Source organism: Ursus arctos, unplaced genomic scaffold (genome assembly GCF_023065955.2).
Source record: "Ursus arctos isolate Adak ecotype North America unplaced genomic scaffold, UrsArc2.0 scaffold_26, whole genome shotgun sequence".
Lineage (NCBI taxonomy): Eukaryota > Metazoa > Chordata > Mammalia > Carnivora > Ursidae > Ursus > Ursus arctos.
In genome coordinates, this window is record NW_026622941.1 from 20,983,518 (window position 1) to 21,001,450 (window position 17,933).

The following is a 17,933-nucleotide window of genomic DNA, read 5'->3' on the forward strand; positions in this document are numbered from 1 at the left end:
TTCCTGAATCTGCTGGGTTTTGATTGCCTTTAGCTCAAAATAATCCTCATGCCAAAGTGACATATTTTGAGATGGTAAATTCTGCTCCCCTTCAGCTCCATGAACATGATTGCGGGACGGTTAAGCTCTAAAGAATGAGAGGGAGATAGTTAGGTACTGGAGACCCCAATGTCATGCTAAGTATAGGAAGGGGATTAAAACATGTCTGACATTTTACATCAATGTTATATTTTCATAACTATCTTCTATACTCTAGACCTGTTGCAAAGTGCTGGGCAGATTTAATGATACCCTGCAGCGAACAATTTGTTCCAAAGCCAGAGATAATTTATGGGCTGGCCTGTGGTCTAGGAAGTAATCAGGTAGAACAGCTCAACATAATCAGAGTACTCTATGGGGATGAGAAAATACAACACTTGACTGAGGGCTATTCTTATGTGAGACTGGCAGAATTTCAGGAGCTAACTAGGTGGGCTTAAGCATTTACTTATTGAGTACCTTTTATGTTCTAGGCACTATTCCAAGCAGTGTGGCAATAGACAAGATAGACTGTGGCTTTGCTCTCCTGGAGGTAGCATTGTAGTAGAAAAGATAGATTCTAAAAAATAAATATGTTGATTTCAAGATAACTTACATGGTGAAAAGTGATACCTAAAAAATAAAACAGCTTGGGGGGCCCTGGGTGACTCAATTGTTCAAGTGTCTGACTTCAGCTCAGGTCATGATCTCAGGGTCCTGGGATCCAGCCTTGCTCAGCAGGGAGTCTGCTTCTCCCTCTCCCTCTGCCCCTCCCTCCACTCGTTCACACACGTGCACGCGTGCGCACTCTCTCTCTCAAATAAATAAATAAAATCTTAAGAAAAAAAAAAGAGCTTGTTGTGATAAAGGAAGCAATGGGAAGTCCTCCCTGGGAACAATTTTTGGGTAAGATCTGAATGATAGGGACTTACATGGAGAAAAAACAATAGGCAGAAATCACAAGGAAGCCAAAACAGATAATTAGAAGCAAAATAGAGATAAAAACAGGTGGCGAAAGAAAAGACAGAGAAGCCAACTCTTTGCAAACTAACCAGAGGTGCTGTTGGATTCGCAGAGCTACTGCTTGATTTCTGACCTCTGGCGCCACTGTTATCTCCTAAATGTATGCATAAATACATGCATATATTCCACCTGCCATCTTTATTTTGTTGTAGGATATTCTTTACCTGTCTGTCTGTCTTCATCCAATCATTTCCCTAATGAAGGATAGCTAGACTGTTGACAATTTTAGCTATTTTGAACAATACTGCAGTATACATTCTTGCACACTTTCTCATGTATATGTGTGCAACTTTTGTATATATCTGGAATTGAAATTTGTGGGTGGTAAAGAATATCCATCTTCAACTTTATTAAATATTGCAATATTGCTCACCAAAGTTTTTTTTTCCAAATAAATTTACCTTCCCATCAATAATGTATGATTGGAAAGAAAATAATAATGTAAAATTGGCATTATAGGAATTCAATTTTTTTCTAATCTAATGGATATAAAATGGTATTTCATTATTGTTTTAATTTGCGTTACTTTATTTTCGTAAGCTTATTGGCTGTTTGGATTTCATCTTCTGAGAATTGATATTCTTTGCCCATTTTTCTACTGCATGGTTTGGCTTTCTTATTAGTGATATTCTGAATAATAGTTCTTTTTTGATCATATTACATAGGCAATTATATGATAAAAAACTTACCAGTCCTGTGGTGCCTGGGTGGCTCAGTCAATTAAGCTTCTGATTCTTGATTTCAGCTCAGGCTTTTTTTTTTTTTTTTTTTTTTAAGATTTATTTATTTGAGAGAGAGAGAGAAAGAGGGAGGGAGAGAGAACTCTTGGGGAGTGGGGCAGAGGGAGAGAATCTTAAGCAGGCTCAACACGGGGCTCAATCTCACAACCATTAGACCAAGACCTGAGACGAAATTGAGAGTCTGACGCTTAACCGACTGAGCCACCCAGGTGCCCCCTCCTTTGCCCATTTTGAAATTGTTTTTTTCCCTATTGCTAAGAGTTCTTTGTATATTTTGGACACAAGTCTTTTATCAGATAAGTGTTTTGCAAATATTTTCTCCCAGTCATGTGGTTTGGCTTTTCATTTTTTTCAACTGTTTTTCACAGAGCAGAAGTTTTTAATTTTAATGAAGTCCAACTCCACAATTTTTCCTTCATAGATTATGCTTTTGATGTTGTATCTAAAAAGTCATTGCTAAACCCAAGTCACTTAGATTTTCTCCTATGTTTTGTCTTAAGAATTTTTCAGTTTTATTTTACATTTATGTCTATAATCCATTTTGAGTTAATTTTGGGAAAGATATAAAGTCTATGTCTAGATTCCTCTTTTCTTGTATGTGGACATCAAGTCCTCCCAGCACCATTTATTGAAAAAATTATCCTTTCTCTAAGAATTGCCTTACGCCGCTTTTTCAAAGATCAGTTAACTATATTTATGTGAATATATTTCTGCACTGTCCATTGTGTTCCATTGATTTGTCTATTCTTTGCTGATATTTCACTGTCTTGATCACTGTAGCTTTATAGTAAGTCTTGAAGTTGGGTAGTGTCTGTCTTCTGACTTTGTTCTTCAGCATTTCATCAGCTAATCTGGGTCCTTTTCCTCTCCATATAAACTTTACAATCAGTTTGTCAACATGCACAAAAATAACTTCTTGGGATCTGCATAAAGATTAATGTATTTACTTATTTTAGAGAGAGAGAGAGAGAATGCATGCTCTTGAGTTTGCATGAGCTGGGGCTGGGGCAGAGGGAGAGGGAGAAGGAGAGCAGCAGACTCCCCACTGAGTGTGAAGCCTGACACAGGGCTCAATCCCACACCCCCAAAATCATGACCTGAACCTAAATCAAGGGTCGGACACCAAACCGACTGAGCCACACAGGCACCCCTCTTATACAAAATTTTGCTTATAACATTAAGGTTTTTAATCTTCCAGAATTAATTTTTATACATAATCTGGAGGGATCAGTTTTTCCCCATATGAATGGCAATTGTTCCAGTAATATTTATTGACTAGCCAGCCCATCCTTTCCTAATTTTTAATGCCACTTTTGTCATATTCAAAGTTCTTATATATGTGTAGGTCTTTTTCTGGAAACTTTATTAGGTACTACTGATCTATTTGCCCATTACTAAATTGTTTTATAATAAATCTTAGTAGGAGGGGGTTCTTCCAACTTATTCTGCAACCCTCCCTCTACCACAAAAAATTATAGCAGTTTTTCTTGGACCTTAAGTTTTGGTATGAATTTTAATGTCATTTTAACACATTTTGTGAAAAACCCTGTTGAGATTTTAATTATAAATACTTTATAGTTATTGATTAGTTCAGTGAAAACTGAGATTTTTGTAAGTATCTTTTCTTGTTTATGAAAAGATTTGCCCGTTAATATAATTTCGTCCATTAAGGCCTTACACATCTTTAATTAGTTTTATTCTTAGGTACCTAATTTTTTTTTCCTGTTAATGGATACTTCCTTAAAATTACAGACTTGTGCAGTTCTCAGAATATTTTTTTTTAAGATTTAATTTTTAAGTAATCTCCATACCCTAGAAGGAGGTCAAATTCACAACCCCAAGATCAAGAGTTGCATGTTCTACTGACTCAGCCAGCCAGGTGCCCCTCAAAATAATTTTTTAATAATTTGCTATTAAATTACTTTACAATTCAATATATATTTTTAAAATTCTTGAAACGTCAACTGTTTGTTTACTATAAAATATATACAAATTGTACAAAAATACAAGAGATACTATCTGAAATGTGAAAGTATTAGTATATTATTTCCCTCCAAATTGGTAGGAATGTATAATGTTTTTTATAGTATGTGATTTAAAAAAAAAAAGCCAAAGTCTAGAAAATGTTGATTCAAGTCCCTTGCCGTATTATAGCACTATGTTTTTTTCTTCTTTTTAAAACAATTTATTAAATTTTATGTTTTTAAAGATTTCATTTGAGAGAAAGAGACAGAGAGAGAGTGAGAGAGAGAACATGAGCAGAGAGAGGGGCAGAGGTAGAGGGAGAAACTGACTCCCTGCTGAGTAGGGAGCCCAACTTGGGGCTGGATTCTAGGACCCTGAGATTATAACCTAAGCCGAAGGCAGACACTTAACCAACCGAGACACCCAGGTGCCCCAAAACTTATATATTTATTTCAGAGAGAGAGAGAGAGAGAGAGAGAAAGCACACACATGTTGTGGGAAGAAGGGGGAGAATTTCAAGCAGATTCCCTGGGGGTCTCCAACTCACCACCCTTAGTTCATGACCTTAGTCAAAATCAAGAGTTGGACACTTAGGGGCGCCTGGGTGGCACAGCGGTTAAGCATCTGCCTTTGGCTCAGGGCGTGATCCCGGCGTTGTGGGATCGAGCCCCACATCAGGCTCCTCTGCTATGAGCCTGCTTCTTCCTCTCCCACTCCCCCTGCTTGTGTTCCCTCTCTCGCTGGCTGTGCCACCCAGGCGCCCCTCTTCCTTTTAGTTTATGAGTTTACCCTTATTGATAGTGAGCTATTTATTTTGTGATTTACAAAACTAAGTAGGTTCATTCTGAACAATCAGAATGTAAACTCATATTAAGGAGGTAATTAAGCATTTGAATGCTAATTAAGCTGAATCCAGTTAGTGATTTAATTTACCACTAATAAACATATTCACCATGTCCTAAGTATTTCAGGGAAGACAGATTAGTAAGTCACATCTCAGACCATTTACCTAAATCACAAAGAAAATTAGGAGGTCCCTATAAAACTTAGAAACTAAAGGTTTATGGTAACTATTTTAAGGTCCATGCAGGAGTACCCTGAAACAGGCATGGAGCCACTGTAGTGCTGAGTCTCAAAACTATTTTTCTTTCCTTCCCCTTCATCTTCATTCTAGACTACAACCTGTTTTTCCTGGCTCTGAATAATTCTCAGTATGGTCAAACATTTGGCCTTAAAAATAAATCTTGAAGTGCTGTCGTTGTCTTTACACAAATATCTCGTTTGCCCCAAATACCATGATCTCAGTATACAGTTGATGGGAATATAGCCGCCCACCCAACTATGCGGTCGCCAGTACAGCGCAGCTCCACGATTGGGGCGATCCAGTTAACCCCCCTTGCCCATATTCAGGCCAAATTCAGAGACTTTTCCGGGGGTTATTTCAGAGTATGCCCCTCACTTCCCAGAAAAACTCAGCCATAACTCAAACCCAGCCACCAAACGGTCCTGCTCAGCTAAGCTAAAGCTTCACAGCCTTTCCCGTCTTGTCAGAGCTCAGGCTCAAACCTGAGGAGGAGCCTGCGTTTTCAGACTAGTAGCAAGCCGGGCTGAGGGTTTTATGACCGAAAAAGCGAGCTCACGGAAGCCAGCCCATTGTGCTCGAGGTTAGAAAGTGGTCTTCAGCCTCTGACGCAGACGGAGACTCCGCCCTGCGCATGACGCCAGCGTCAGGCCAGTCCCGGCATGCTCTGCGGTCGCTGGCGGTGGAGCGCAGACGAGCGGAATTTTTCCCGTGAACATCCTCTTCTCAGTTCAGCTGCTGTCCAGACCTGGGTCGGCGAGAGTGCTGCGTCCACCCGTTCTCCTACCGCTCGCCCGTCAGTTTGAGCGCCCCTAGCCCTCCTGCGAGGGCGCCCCGGGACGGAAGAATCCACCAGCCTGTCGGCGCCCGCCGTTCTCGTGGTCGCCGTCGCCGTCGTCGTGGTGGTAGTCTCTGCCGTCGCCTGGGCCATGGCCAATTACATCCACGTTCCGCACGGCTCCCCGGAGGTGCCCAAGTTGGACGTCACGGTTCAGGATCAGGAGGAGCAACGCTGCAGGGAGGGGGCCCTTAGCCTCCTGCAACACCTGCGTCCGCACTGGGACCCTCAGGAGGTGACCCTGCAGGTAACGCCCACATTTCAGCACGGGGTCTCTTACAACCCAGACTCGGCCCTGGGGGGTTTTCACAATCCCTTCAGTTTCCCCCTGATGGGGGAGAACCAACGGGAACGTCTTCTTCCTCAATCCTTTGGGAAGTGACCGTGTGTTTCCTCCCATCAAACCTACGAAGGTCACTCCCCCTTCCTTCACAATTGCTTATTGAGGTTGTCCGTAGGGCAAATTTTCTTTCTGGAAGCAGCTACGTAAGTGACGCACCCATTCACACCGGGAAAATTCCTGTTGATAGTTGCCCCTCCTCCTACTCCCCAGTCCCTTTTAACTGCGAAAGGAACCTTTTCCATTCTCCTTGCAAGGGGTCCTCTTCAGTCGTCCGTAGTTACCTTCTCTCCTTCCACAGATAATGCAGTAATTAATCCTTCTGATCTTTTCCTTTCCCTTCCCGCCCCTCCCCCTCCCTGGCGGTTTACTCCCATTGATGTCTCACCCTGCGTTTTATTTTCTCAAATCCTCGGATTGGCGAGAGTACTCGATTTCAAAGTAATAACCATAGTCATGCATTACTCGATTGGTTTCTTAGGTAGCACCACACATATTTTATTTGAATCGATATTTCTGAATTTTTTTAGTCGTATTAGTAAAATTAACCATATCTGATGTTAGATCGATCAGTGTGCCATTGTATTCATAGAGAAGAATTGGGAGAAAAAAATGCTTAGAGATTTAGGTCTTTTCTAATAACTTGTTTCTAATAAGTTATCACATAGTATGTATGGCATTTATTTTGAATATTTTGACTTTTAGAGTTTCAGGATATACGACAATGAACCTCCATTTTCCTTGCATACACAAAATAAAGTCAATAATTCTGAAGGCTGAGATATTTGGGGTTTGTTTCAAATCTGAGCAATAATGTAAGAAGCAGCCAAATCATCTGCTTTATTTTGTTGACTAGTTTATTCAGCAGTGTTATTAACAGTATCTCAGATTCTTTGCTAAAATAGTCACCTATACAAAGATGAATAAAACATGAATAGCGCTCTAGGGCCCAGAACAGTTCCTGACACTTGGTCTTTCAGAAGTGTTAGTTTCAGTTCTTGTTGCCTAGAAGAGTTTTGAGCATATTAAAAGGACCCATATGATTTTGGGAAAAAATTGTTAGACGAAAATTTTGAAATTTTAAGAGAGCGTTAGCTAACTAAGCAGGACATAGTGAATCTAGAATGATTTTCATGTGTAATTTAAAAAAACTGGTATGCTCTATTTCCTTTAATTAAGAAAGTTAAATTATTTGAAACTTCCAAAATTGAAACTTCCAAATTGAAACTCTGAACTTCTTTAGTTTATTATTCATTAACTCTTCCTGAAGAAGAGCTTTATATTTATTAAAATGATTTATATTCTGGCAGTCAATTATAAACTAAACATACTAATTAAAGGCAGTGCTGCTTCCTGGGAAACTTTGGTGCCGACAGACTATGCTCCTTTTTAAGTAGAGACTTTATAATTTGAAGCTTTGAAGACTGTTGTTCCACTGATGATGTATTTGTCTGTAGAACAGTAAAAATAGCTACCCTGAAGTACCAGTGTGCCAGGTTGTGAGTAAAGTCATGCATATATTTTATCATTTAATCTTACAAACAACTGTATTAGGTAGATACTTTTTTTTTTTTTTTAAGGTGAAACTCAGTGAAATAAAGCCAGGGTATAGGTAAAAGAAGGACAAAATATGGTAACATCAAATTTTTTGATTGTCAGAAAGTATTTGGGATTGAATCTTACCTTTTATCTATGTAGCAACTTTTGGCTTTAAGGCCTTTGGACTCCTAATCGAAACTTCTAATATACTTATTTGTCAGTGAAGGTAAATACTTTTTTTTTTTTTTTGCTCTAAGGATGTTTATTAGTTAGAAATATAAGCCTTCCCTGTGCAAACAATGCTTTTGATCCAGAAGCTGAGACAACTAGTACTCTGAATTGGTCATTCATTGGTGGTTTCTCAACTTGAGAAAATCTGACTCCCATATTCTGTCATTCCAGACTCTTCTTTATGATGCTTCAGGATTTCTTTAGTAAATCTCAGTGGGAATATTTCTTTTGAGATTTGCTTTTATTTCCTTTGAAGTATAAAGGTAACAATCATACTTAACATTTCAGAAGGGGAAGTATATATTCAGTGGATTAATACGGGTATATAGCCCATTTTTTTCAAAGAATTTTTTTTTTTTAATTTTTGTGTAATTAAAATATGCTTTAAACATACCTTAGAAGCTTAGTCTAGTAATATTTTACCTGGCAGTTACGCCTGAACTAAACTATTCAGAACATACTGGAAAATCCAGAAGCAAGCAAAAAAGACTTTGATGCAGTCAAAATGATACAGGGCCCAGTCTTTGCTCAAAACTTAAAGACACATGGGATGCTATATCTCTTTTTAGACGGGATTTTAGCAAGTTAATTTTTTGGTTTTCCTATTCACACAAGATTGAAAAAATATAAAAGGGGTGGTGAGCTTTTTGGATTGTACCGTATTAGAGTAGGCAGAGTAGATCAGAAACAACTGTACCAGTCACAGTGCTTTTTATTTCATAATATTTTATTGAAATTTCCAGTCTAATAGGGAAGATAAAACAATCACAATATAGTGTTTTTGGAGTGAACATTCATATTCATGTGCAAAGACTACAGAAGAACATTTAAAAAGCGTACTTTTTTTTCTGCTGTGCTACAAGTTTTTTCATGTTTTTGGATGGATAGTTTTGATATTCCTTTATTTTTTAAACATACGTACACTATCTTGGAAACCAGTATTTCTGTTTGGTTGTATAGCTACATAGCAGTTTTCATATTCCCTTCCTTCTCTTAGCTATGTTGGGGATAGTCACTAAAATATCCTATTAAAAAACCTATAATCATTGGTATTTTATTATTGGTATTTGATATTTAATATTTGATTATTTATTTATTTTTTAAAACAAGATTTTATTCATTTATTTGATAGAGAAAGAGAGAGAGCCTGTGTGTGCACACACACAGGCAGGGGGAGAGGGATAAGCAGGCTCTCCGAGGAGCAGGGAGCCCGATGTGGAGCTTGATCCCAGGACCCTGAGATTATGACCAGAGCCAAAGGCAGAGGTTCAACCAACTGAGCCACCCAGGCGCCCCTTTAATAATATTTAAATGAAGAATCAAAACCAAAATATATACAGTTCTATTAAACTCTGTCTCCTTCAGTGTTCTAACTTAATAACCCCCCCCTTTTTAAAGTATAGTTGACACATAATGTTACCTTAGTTTCAGGTGTTTTTTTCCCCCCTTTTTTCTGTTTTTAAAAAGATGAGTTTGGGGGTGCCTGGGTGGCTCACTAGGTTGAGTGTCTGACTCTTGATTTCAGCTTGGGTCGTGATCTCTGGCTCCAGGCTCCACTCTGCTTAGAGTCAGCTTGAGATTCTCTTTCTCCCTCTCCCTCTGCTCGCCCCCCGCCCCTGGCCCCCAGGTTTGTGCCATACAGTCTCTCAAATAAATAAATAAATAAATCTTTAAAAAAAAAGTTTGTTCCTTACTTTAAGTGATAGAAGTCTCTGAAAAGTCTTAGGTAGATTTAAGTAATGTATTAAGTGTGCCAGAAGGATATGATGTAGGAATCTTGAATCCTGTAGATATATTTAAGGGGTCATAGTTCTTATTCAGTATAACTTTTTATATCAGCAGTTAGGTCCAGTTTTCCATTTCTTATTCCTCCTCTTTTGATTTCAGTGTTTTATAATAATAAAGTATTGTTATAAGAATAAGGACTGTTGAATATAGCTAAGGGAGATGTATGATGTTTGATAGGCTCCTATCAAAGATGTGTGTATATATCTGTATATAGAGATATATATTTTTAAGTAATGTCTACGCCCAGCGTGGAGCTTGAACTCGTGACCTGGACAGTAAGAGTTGATGCTCTACCAAATGAGCTAGCTAGGCTCCCCAGAGATGTGATAAGCTTCCATGTCTTTTATTAAGATGTGACTAAAAAGTCAGAAGCCTCACTTGCTAGTTCATTTTCAGGTATTAATGGCTGTGTGACTTGGACTAAACAAACAACTTGACCTCTCTTTGGGGCCTCAGCGTAATGTGGTGGAAAGGCGATGGTTTTTGAATCCTGATACCAGCTGTTTGTAACCTTTGGCAAGTTTTAAATCTCTTTGAAATGGGATTAGTATCTACCTTGGAAAATAGTAGACTAGCAGAAAATAATAGAATTTTACTACTCTAATACAGCTTTACTGCTAATAGTAATTTTACTACCAGCACCCATTTTTACTACTTTAATACTAATAGTAAAATATCCCGAGAAGTGAAATAAAGTTATGCATAATATATTTTAGTACTACATGCTTCCAACTCTCCCCCTCCTGTCTCCCTCAGCAGCACTCCTCCCCATTTGTAAATGGAATAATTGATCTGAAACGATTGTGATCTCCTAAAATTCAGTAATTCTGACACATATATATATTTTAAAAGATTTATTTATTTTAGAGAGGGAGAGCATGCGAGTGAGGAGGGGCAGAGGGAGGGGTGTGTGTGGGGGAGAGAGAGAGAAGCAGACTCTGGGATGAGCAAGGAGCCTGATGCAGGGCTCGATGTCACACCCTGAGTCCATGACCTAAACCAGAATCAAGAGCCTGATACTTAAACGACTGAGCCACCTGCATATATATATATCAGGTGCCCCCTGATATATATTTTTTGCAGCAGGCATGATGCTAATTTAATTTAAGCAGCATTCTTTTGTACAACCAACTATAGCAGAAGGTAGGCATGGGAAAATGTAGGAGGGGAGGGAGGCTTGCTTCATAGAGGAGGGGATACCTGAACTGAACTTTGAAGGAAAGATACGGTCAGATGGAGTGAGGAAGCATTTCTGGGCAATGAAAACTACTTTCATGATGCTAGACTATGAGGGAAAAAAACACACAGCTAGGCTATGAGTATTTTGGGCAGAATGGAGTGTGAACAAGAAAAGAAGTGGGACTGATTTTTGAGAAAGCCAGTTGTTAGAAGTGCAGGTTTTGTGCTTCATTAAGGAGGTGGTATTTTATTATCTAGTACTTAATAGGAAGCCAATTTATGTTTTTAAGCAGGTGAGTTTTGTGTATTTTTTAGAGCAGTGGCAGACCGTATTGAAGGCAGCAGTAGTTGAACGAGATGTTTTGAATTGGGGAATAAGTGATCGCTTAGGACATCGTTTTTGAAACTGGTGGTTACCCCACACTAATAGGATGTTAAATCAGTATAGTGGATTGAAACCCACTACAGTTTAAAAAGATGAGTTAAAATAGGATGTAATAGGATAGGTCAGAGTCTTGCAAATAATAGGGTAAGGACTGTTTGGTGAAGCTTGTTTTAGTTTCATATGAAAGTATGTACTGAATTAGATGATAAATGTATATTTTTGTCTGAGTATCACATTAAAAAATGTTTGAGAAAGACTTAACGTAGGAGAGACTGTTAGTCCAGACAAGAAATGCTGTGACCCAAATTAGCTCAGTGGCCTTGGAGATGAAAATAAAGGACAGATTTGACATTTCAGAAAGTAAATATGCATGAGTTAATTGCGTGCAGGTGAGGGAAAAGGGAAGCTTAAGTGGGTTTTTTTTTCTTTTTTCTTTTCTGTGGGTGACAAAGATGGGGAAGTAATGGAAGACATATATTTAAGGAATCAGGTTATTTCTCATGATTTTGTCATCTCAGGAGTTATTTTGCTCTTTGATATAACAGATGGGCCATAAATAAATACATTTTTATCACCCTTTTAAAAATCGTGAGATACAACAAACATACAGGAAAACGCCTGAAACATAAATTTTTTTGTATAACAGTGTGGAACCCAAATCCTGGGAAAGAAGATATAAGCAACCCAGAATGTCTCCCATTTTCCTTCCTGGTCGTAATCTCTCCCTCCCTCTAGTGGTAGTCAAAATAGCATTTATTTATTTTTTTTAACAGACTGTTTTGAATTAGTCATTTTTTTGCAAGTCAGTATTGAGAAAATAATATATTAATATATTAATAATATATTAAGTGTATGAATTTCCCTTTACAAGGGACATGAACATGAAATAATTTAGTTTTACTAAAAAGATATATCACAATATTGAAACTTTGAATAGGAAGAAAAACCATGTCCTATCCATATTTTATTTAAAAAATCAACTATTTTTTAATTATCTTCTGCTTCCTCCATACATAATTTACATAGTTATGATCATACCATATGTACAATTTTGTACCTTTTTTTTCATGCTGCCTTTCTTTCACTTTCCCATGTTAGTGTGTTATTGACTATAATGTGTGATGTTTAAAAACCTAGTATTTGGTCATGTTAAACATCATGTGAGTTAATTACTAAAATGAAGTTTAAAAAATTCTGGAGTATAAAGTAGAAAATTAGAAAGGTTCATATCTTATCTAAACCTGTTGATTTTGTTTAAAAAAATAAATAATATATGCTCTTAATAAAACATTTAAAACATATACAAGGCTATAAGATGAAAAGTAAAAAGTTTAACTCCCTCGACTTCCAAGTCATTCATTCTCCCCACTGTAATTTTATGAGCAGTTTTCGAACTTCTAAAAAACTAGCAGATTATGGATTTATTAGGGAACATATCTACATATGTTAATATCAGTAAATATAATTGTATTCCTTTTGTATACACAACAAAGTTATTCTGTATGTTGCATTTTAAAATAATATATCTCAGACACTCTCCTGTGTCAGTATATGTAGTATGTCCCATGTTTTTTTTTAAAGATTTTATTTAATTATTAGAGAGCATGAGTGGGGAGGAGAGGCAGAGGCAGAGGGAGAAGGAGAGGGAGAAGCAGACTCCCTGCTGAACAGGGAGACCCACGTGGGGCTCCATCCCAGGACCCCTGAGATCATGATCTGAGCTGAAGTCAGACACTTAACTGCTTAACCAACTGAGCCACCCAGGTGCCCCTGCCCATATTTTATTTTAAAGATTTATTTATTTTAGAGAGAGAGCATGTGCATGCACACTGCATGCATGCTTGCACAGTAAGGGGAGAGACAGTGGGAGAGGGAGAATCTCAAGCAGACTCACTGCTGGGCATGGAGCCTGATACGGGGCTTGCTCTTACGACCCTGAGATCATGACCTGAGTGGAAACCGAGAGTTGGAGGCTCAACCAACTGACTGAGCCACCCAGGTGCCCCTGCCCATATTTTTTTAAACAACATTGAATTGTTTTTATTTTTTGCATATTAAAAACAGTATTGCATGAGCTGCTTTTATATATACATATTTTTGGATAACTTTTATAAATATGTCCTCAGAGTAAATTTTTTTTTTTAAGTTCATTTATTTATTTAATCTCTGCACCCGACGTGGGGCTTGAACTCACAATCCTGAGATCAAGAGTCACATGCTGGGGTGCCTGGGTGGCTCAGTTGTTAAGCCTGTGCCTTCGGCTCAGGGCGTGATCCCCCGCATCAGGCTCCCTGCTCCTCTGGGAAGCCTGCTTCTTCCTCTCCCACTCCCCCTGCTTGTGTTCCCTCTCTTGCTGGCTCTCTCTCTGTCAAATAAATAAATAAAATCTTTAAAAAAAAATAGAGTCACATGCTCCTCTGACTGAACCTTCCAGGCGCCCCGGAACCTTATTAGTGGAATTAAATGATTAAAAACTGTGTGCCAGTTAGGGTCATTCAGAGAAACAGAACTTCATATATATGGTGTCTGGGCGTTATTTCAAAGAATTGGCTCATACCAATTGTAGAGGCCGTTAAGTCTGAATTGCAGGGCAGGATTATAGGCTAGAAACTTAGCCAGGAGTTGATGCTGTAGTCTTTTTTTTTTTTTTTTTTTTTTAAGATTTATTTATTTGAGAGAGAAAGAGAGCCCGTGTGTGTGTGTGCGCGTGCGCAAGTCAGGGGAGGAGCAAAGGGAGAGAATTTTAAGCAGACTATCTGCTGAGCATGGAGCCCCAGTGCGGAGCGTGATGCGGGCTCAACCCCACCACCCTTGAGACTGTGACCTGAGCCGAAACCAAGAGTCAGGTGCCTAATTGACTGAACCACGTAGGTGCCCTGATGCTATAGTCTTTTTTTTTTTTTTAAAGATTTTATTTATTTATGTGACAGATAGCCAAGAGAGAGAGGGAACACAGCAGGGGAGTGGGAGAGGAAGAAGCAGACTCCCAGCGGAGGAGCCCAATGTGGGACTCAATCCCGGAATGCCGGGATCACGCCCTGAGCTGAAGGCAGATGCTTAACCACTGCGCTTCCCAGGCGCCCCCCGATGCTATAGTCTTAACGCAGAATTTTTTTCAGGGACTTGTTTTACTTTTACATTCCTTAAAGTGATTGGATGAGGCCCATCCATGTTAACTGATTGTAGATGTTAAGTGCATCTACAAAATACTTTCACAGCTGCTTCTAAATTAGTGTTTGATTGAGTAACTGGGTATTATAGCCAATCCAAGCTGACACATAAAACTATCATGCTGTTTCTCACTTTACTAATGCTAAATTGTCATGAAAGTCGTGTTCATTTATACTCCTCAACATGGTGTTGGAGAGTACATTTTTCCTTATACCTTGTCCAATCCCTGATACCAAATTTAAAATTTGTTGCCAGTGGGAGAGGTGAAAATGGTGTTGTTTATTACATTCCTTTTAATTTTGTTATTTTGGAAGATGATGGAATCCAGTGGTTCCTTCCACAAAACAGTTAACTGAAATGTATTAATTTCCACCTTTCTAGGGTTTTTAGTTTGTTTAGTAAGCATTATCTTAATGAAGCTTGTCTTTACTATTTTATTGGCCCTAGAGAGTTTATTCATTTAAATTCAGTAACTACACCATAACTACATGTCAAAACAGGTTCCCTCCTTGGTATCTTAAATCATCCTTAGGACTAAAGAAATTTCATAGTGGCTAAGTAGAGTTTAATATTTTTACCATCTTAGGGTTTGTAGTTGCAGTACAGTGCCTCATACTGAAAGAAGGTATTGGATTATGTTTTGGGGGTCTCAAAATGACCTTCAAGCTTATTGATAACCACTTTAGCTTCTGAGGTGTCATTAAAGCTATAAACTCTTTTTCCCCACCAGGTAGTCTATATTGCGGGGAATAGCATCTGTGGCAGGTTTGGGCAATTCTGTATGTTCCCAACTGATACAGTCAATTAGTCCAGATTGAAGGGTGAATTTATGTGTCTTCTGTTTTATAATAGTAAATAAGTTTCCCATAAAACATAATCTATTCAGTAATACATTCTGGCAAAGGAGACAAAACCACCTCATATAATATCTGTTCCAACACTCTAATTTGCATCCAAACTTTCCCATCGACAGTAGCATCCCCATTGTTGCTCCTTTTAGAGTCTCTCACATAGGTGTTAGATTCAATGCATTGGGCTACCATATCAAGGACTCTCAAAAAGGTTTCTTCTTTCCAACTCTAGGCCATTTTACACACATATGTGCATTGGTCTTGGGTCCCAGGCTACGGAAGTAGCCAGTACAAAGTCCTACCTTCACAGTCACTTTTCATCTTGATTAATTCCCAGATTGGTGGCATACTCTTAACATCATCTTTGTATTCTCTTTGTGTTCTGGTTTTTTAAGGTCTCCCAAACTAGAGTAGAGTGGATTAGTTAGGCGCCCTTCAATGCTGGGAAACTAGTAGCAACTCCTGTCAGTCCACTCAGTCTCTGATAATGTTAAATTAAAAACTTTAGCTTCAGCCTCATCAGTATCTGCTTTATTTGTCTGCTTTTTCAATAACCACTAAAAACTTCCATTCTTTTGGGGCAAGTAGATTTGCCCTCTCCCTTATCTTTTGAGACAGCAAATCTGATCCAATATCCTGAATAGTTTCTTGTGTTGGTAACAGTAAAGTTACATGGGGGACCCATGTAGTAGGAGTAATCTTTATCACACAGTATTCACTGTGACCTGGGGGTGGGACATGTTAAGTGGTTGAATATCTTGGTCACTCTAAAGCAAGTCTAGTGTGCCCTGCATGTATAGCATATCACATCTGGACTATTCTGCTTTGCATGCAAAGGACAGGACAGTTCCCCTTCTCAGGATAAACAAACTTTTCTAGCTACTTTCATTCATTGTACCAGGCTAGCACTCTTGTTTGGCAGTTAGTCACTGCCATTAGGGACTGTCACTAGTGAGCTCTATGGGTCCTGCATTAATGCAAACATGCCATGGTCTTCAAACCATAGACCTCTTCTAATTTAACCATTCTTTTTTTTTTTTTTTTTAAGATTTTATTTATTTATTTGACAGAGAGAGACAGCCAGCGAGTGTGGGAACACAAGCAGGGGGAGTGGGAGAGGAAGAAGCAGGCTCCCAGGGGAGGAGCCTGATGTGGGGCTTGATCCCAGAACGCTGGGATCACGCCCTGAGCCAAAGGCAGACGCTTAACGACTGAGCCACCCAGGAGCCCCTAATTTAACCATTCTATGGGCCATATTAATAAAGGTTTTTTAGGGAGCTAGCTTGAGCCACTAAATGAGACAACTTTTACGCTTTCTCCCCTGGTTTCAGTAGTTTCCTGATTTTGTCTCCTTGCCATCTGAATCATTTTGGTAAGCAGCTGTAAATCTACTGTTCAGCATGATTTTTCTCTTTTGTGTTGATTTTGAAATTAGCAGCTTGATGTTGCATTGGACTGGTTGGAATCTGGGTCTGTGTAATGTCACAATCCACCCTAAAAGTGTCTTTAGCTTTCTGTTCTAGGTGCTATGCTAACAATAGCCAGGAAGCTGTGCATTTAGCCAATTTCTCATTTTGCATTTTATTGTGGATTCAGTGACTAAACTCCTGGGGTTAGAGCTGTCATTGCTAGGTTTCATTTACTTTTACCTCCTGTAACAGATGGCGACATGCCTGCTGTTTAATACTATGGGTGATTCGGCAAACACCTGGCATCAGGGATTTATCATTCTCTAACCCCTTCTTTATTTTTTTCCCCAAATAATGCTTTAGCAGTATTACAGTGAGTCTAGGATCATGCTAGTGAACTTGAGGGTGGGTCTTGATATCCTTGAAACAGATTAAGAGTTGTGATACAGGCTTTTTAACCTGTTCTGCCATTGTAAGTAAGGGAACTTATCTAGGCCAAAGTGTTCTTATTCTACGAATTGATCGTTTCCAAGGTATTTTACAATCCGTGTATGCATAAGAAAACATTTATTGAATACGTCTGTGTTCTAGGCCATTGTTTCTCAACCCTTTTAATAATTACTCTCTAAATAGAAAGTTTAATTAAAAATTTTGTTGATTTCTACTTAACGTAAAAGTTGTCTCATTTAGTGGCTCAAATTATATACTGAAGAATAGGATTTGAGTTTTGGTGATCCACAAACCATTGTAAAACCTAAGATTTTTTTTGTTCCTTGTTGGTGATATCTGTGTTGAGAATGCTATATGTAATAGACTAAAAAATTTCATTTCATTTCATATATATATGTATGTATCCTTTGACTTACAATGTAGTTACATCCTAATACCCATTGTAAGTAAAAAAAGTCCTAAATCAGAAATGCATTTTACATGTGTAACCTACTGCACATCATTAGCTTAGCCTAGCCTACCTTAAATGTGCCCAGAACACTGATATTTGCCTACAGTTGGGCAAAATCATCTAACACAAAACCTATTTTATAATAAAGTGTTGAATATTTTATGTAATTTGTTGAATACTGTTCTGTAAGCGAAAAACAGAATGGTTGTATGGGTACAGAATGGTTGTTAAGTATTGGTTGTTTATTCTCATGATCTTGTGGTTGATTGAAAGCTGCAGCTGCTGCCTGTTATCATGAGAGAGGATCATACTGTGTATTGCCGGCCCTAAATTCATATTCAAAATATGGTTTCTACTGAATGTGTATCGCTTTTACACCATTGTAAATTTGGAAAATTTTAAGTCAGACCGTCATAAGTTGGGGACCATGTGTATATCTATATTTACATCTGTATCTCCTCTTTAAAATACTAA

The 17,933-nt window shown here is 38.4% G+C and overlaps 1 protein-coding gene across 1 annotated transcript in view; it reads left to right on the plus strand.

The window, feature by feature from the left end:
• The first annotated feature begins 5,473 nt into the window (after positions 1-5,473).
• The window catches only part of ETNK1 (ethanolamine kinase 1), a 67,388-nt gene continuing 54,928 nt past the window's right edge, over positions 5,474-17,933 (plus strand). The window contains exon 1 of the mRNA XM_026502277.4: positions 5,474-5,912. Within this exon, the coding sequence (XP_026358062.1) occupies positions 5,757-5,912 (156 nt within the window). The 5' untranslated portion in view covers positions 5,474-5,756. The remainder of the gene's footprint in view (positions 5,913-17,933) is intronic.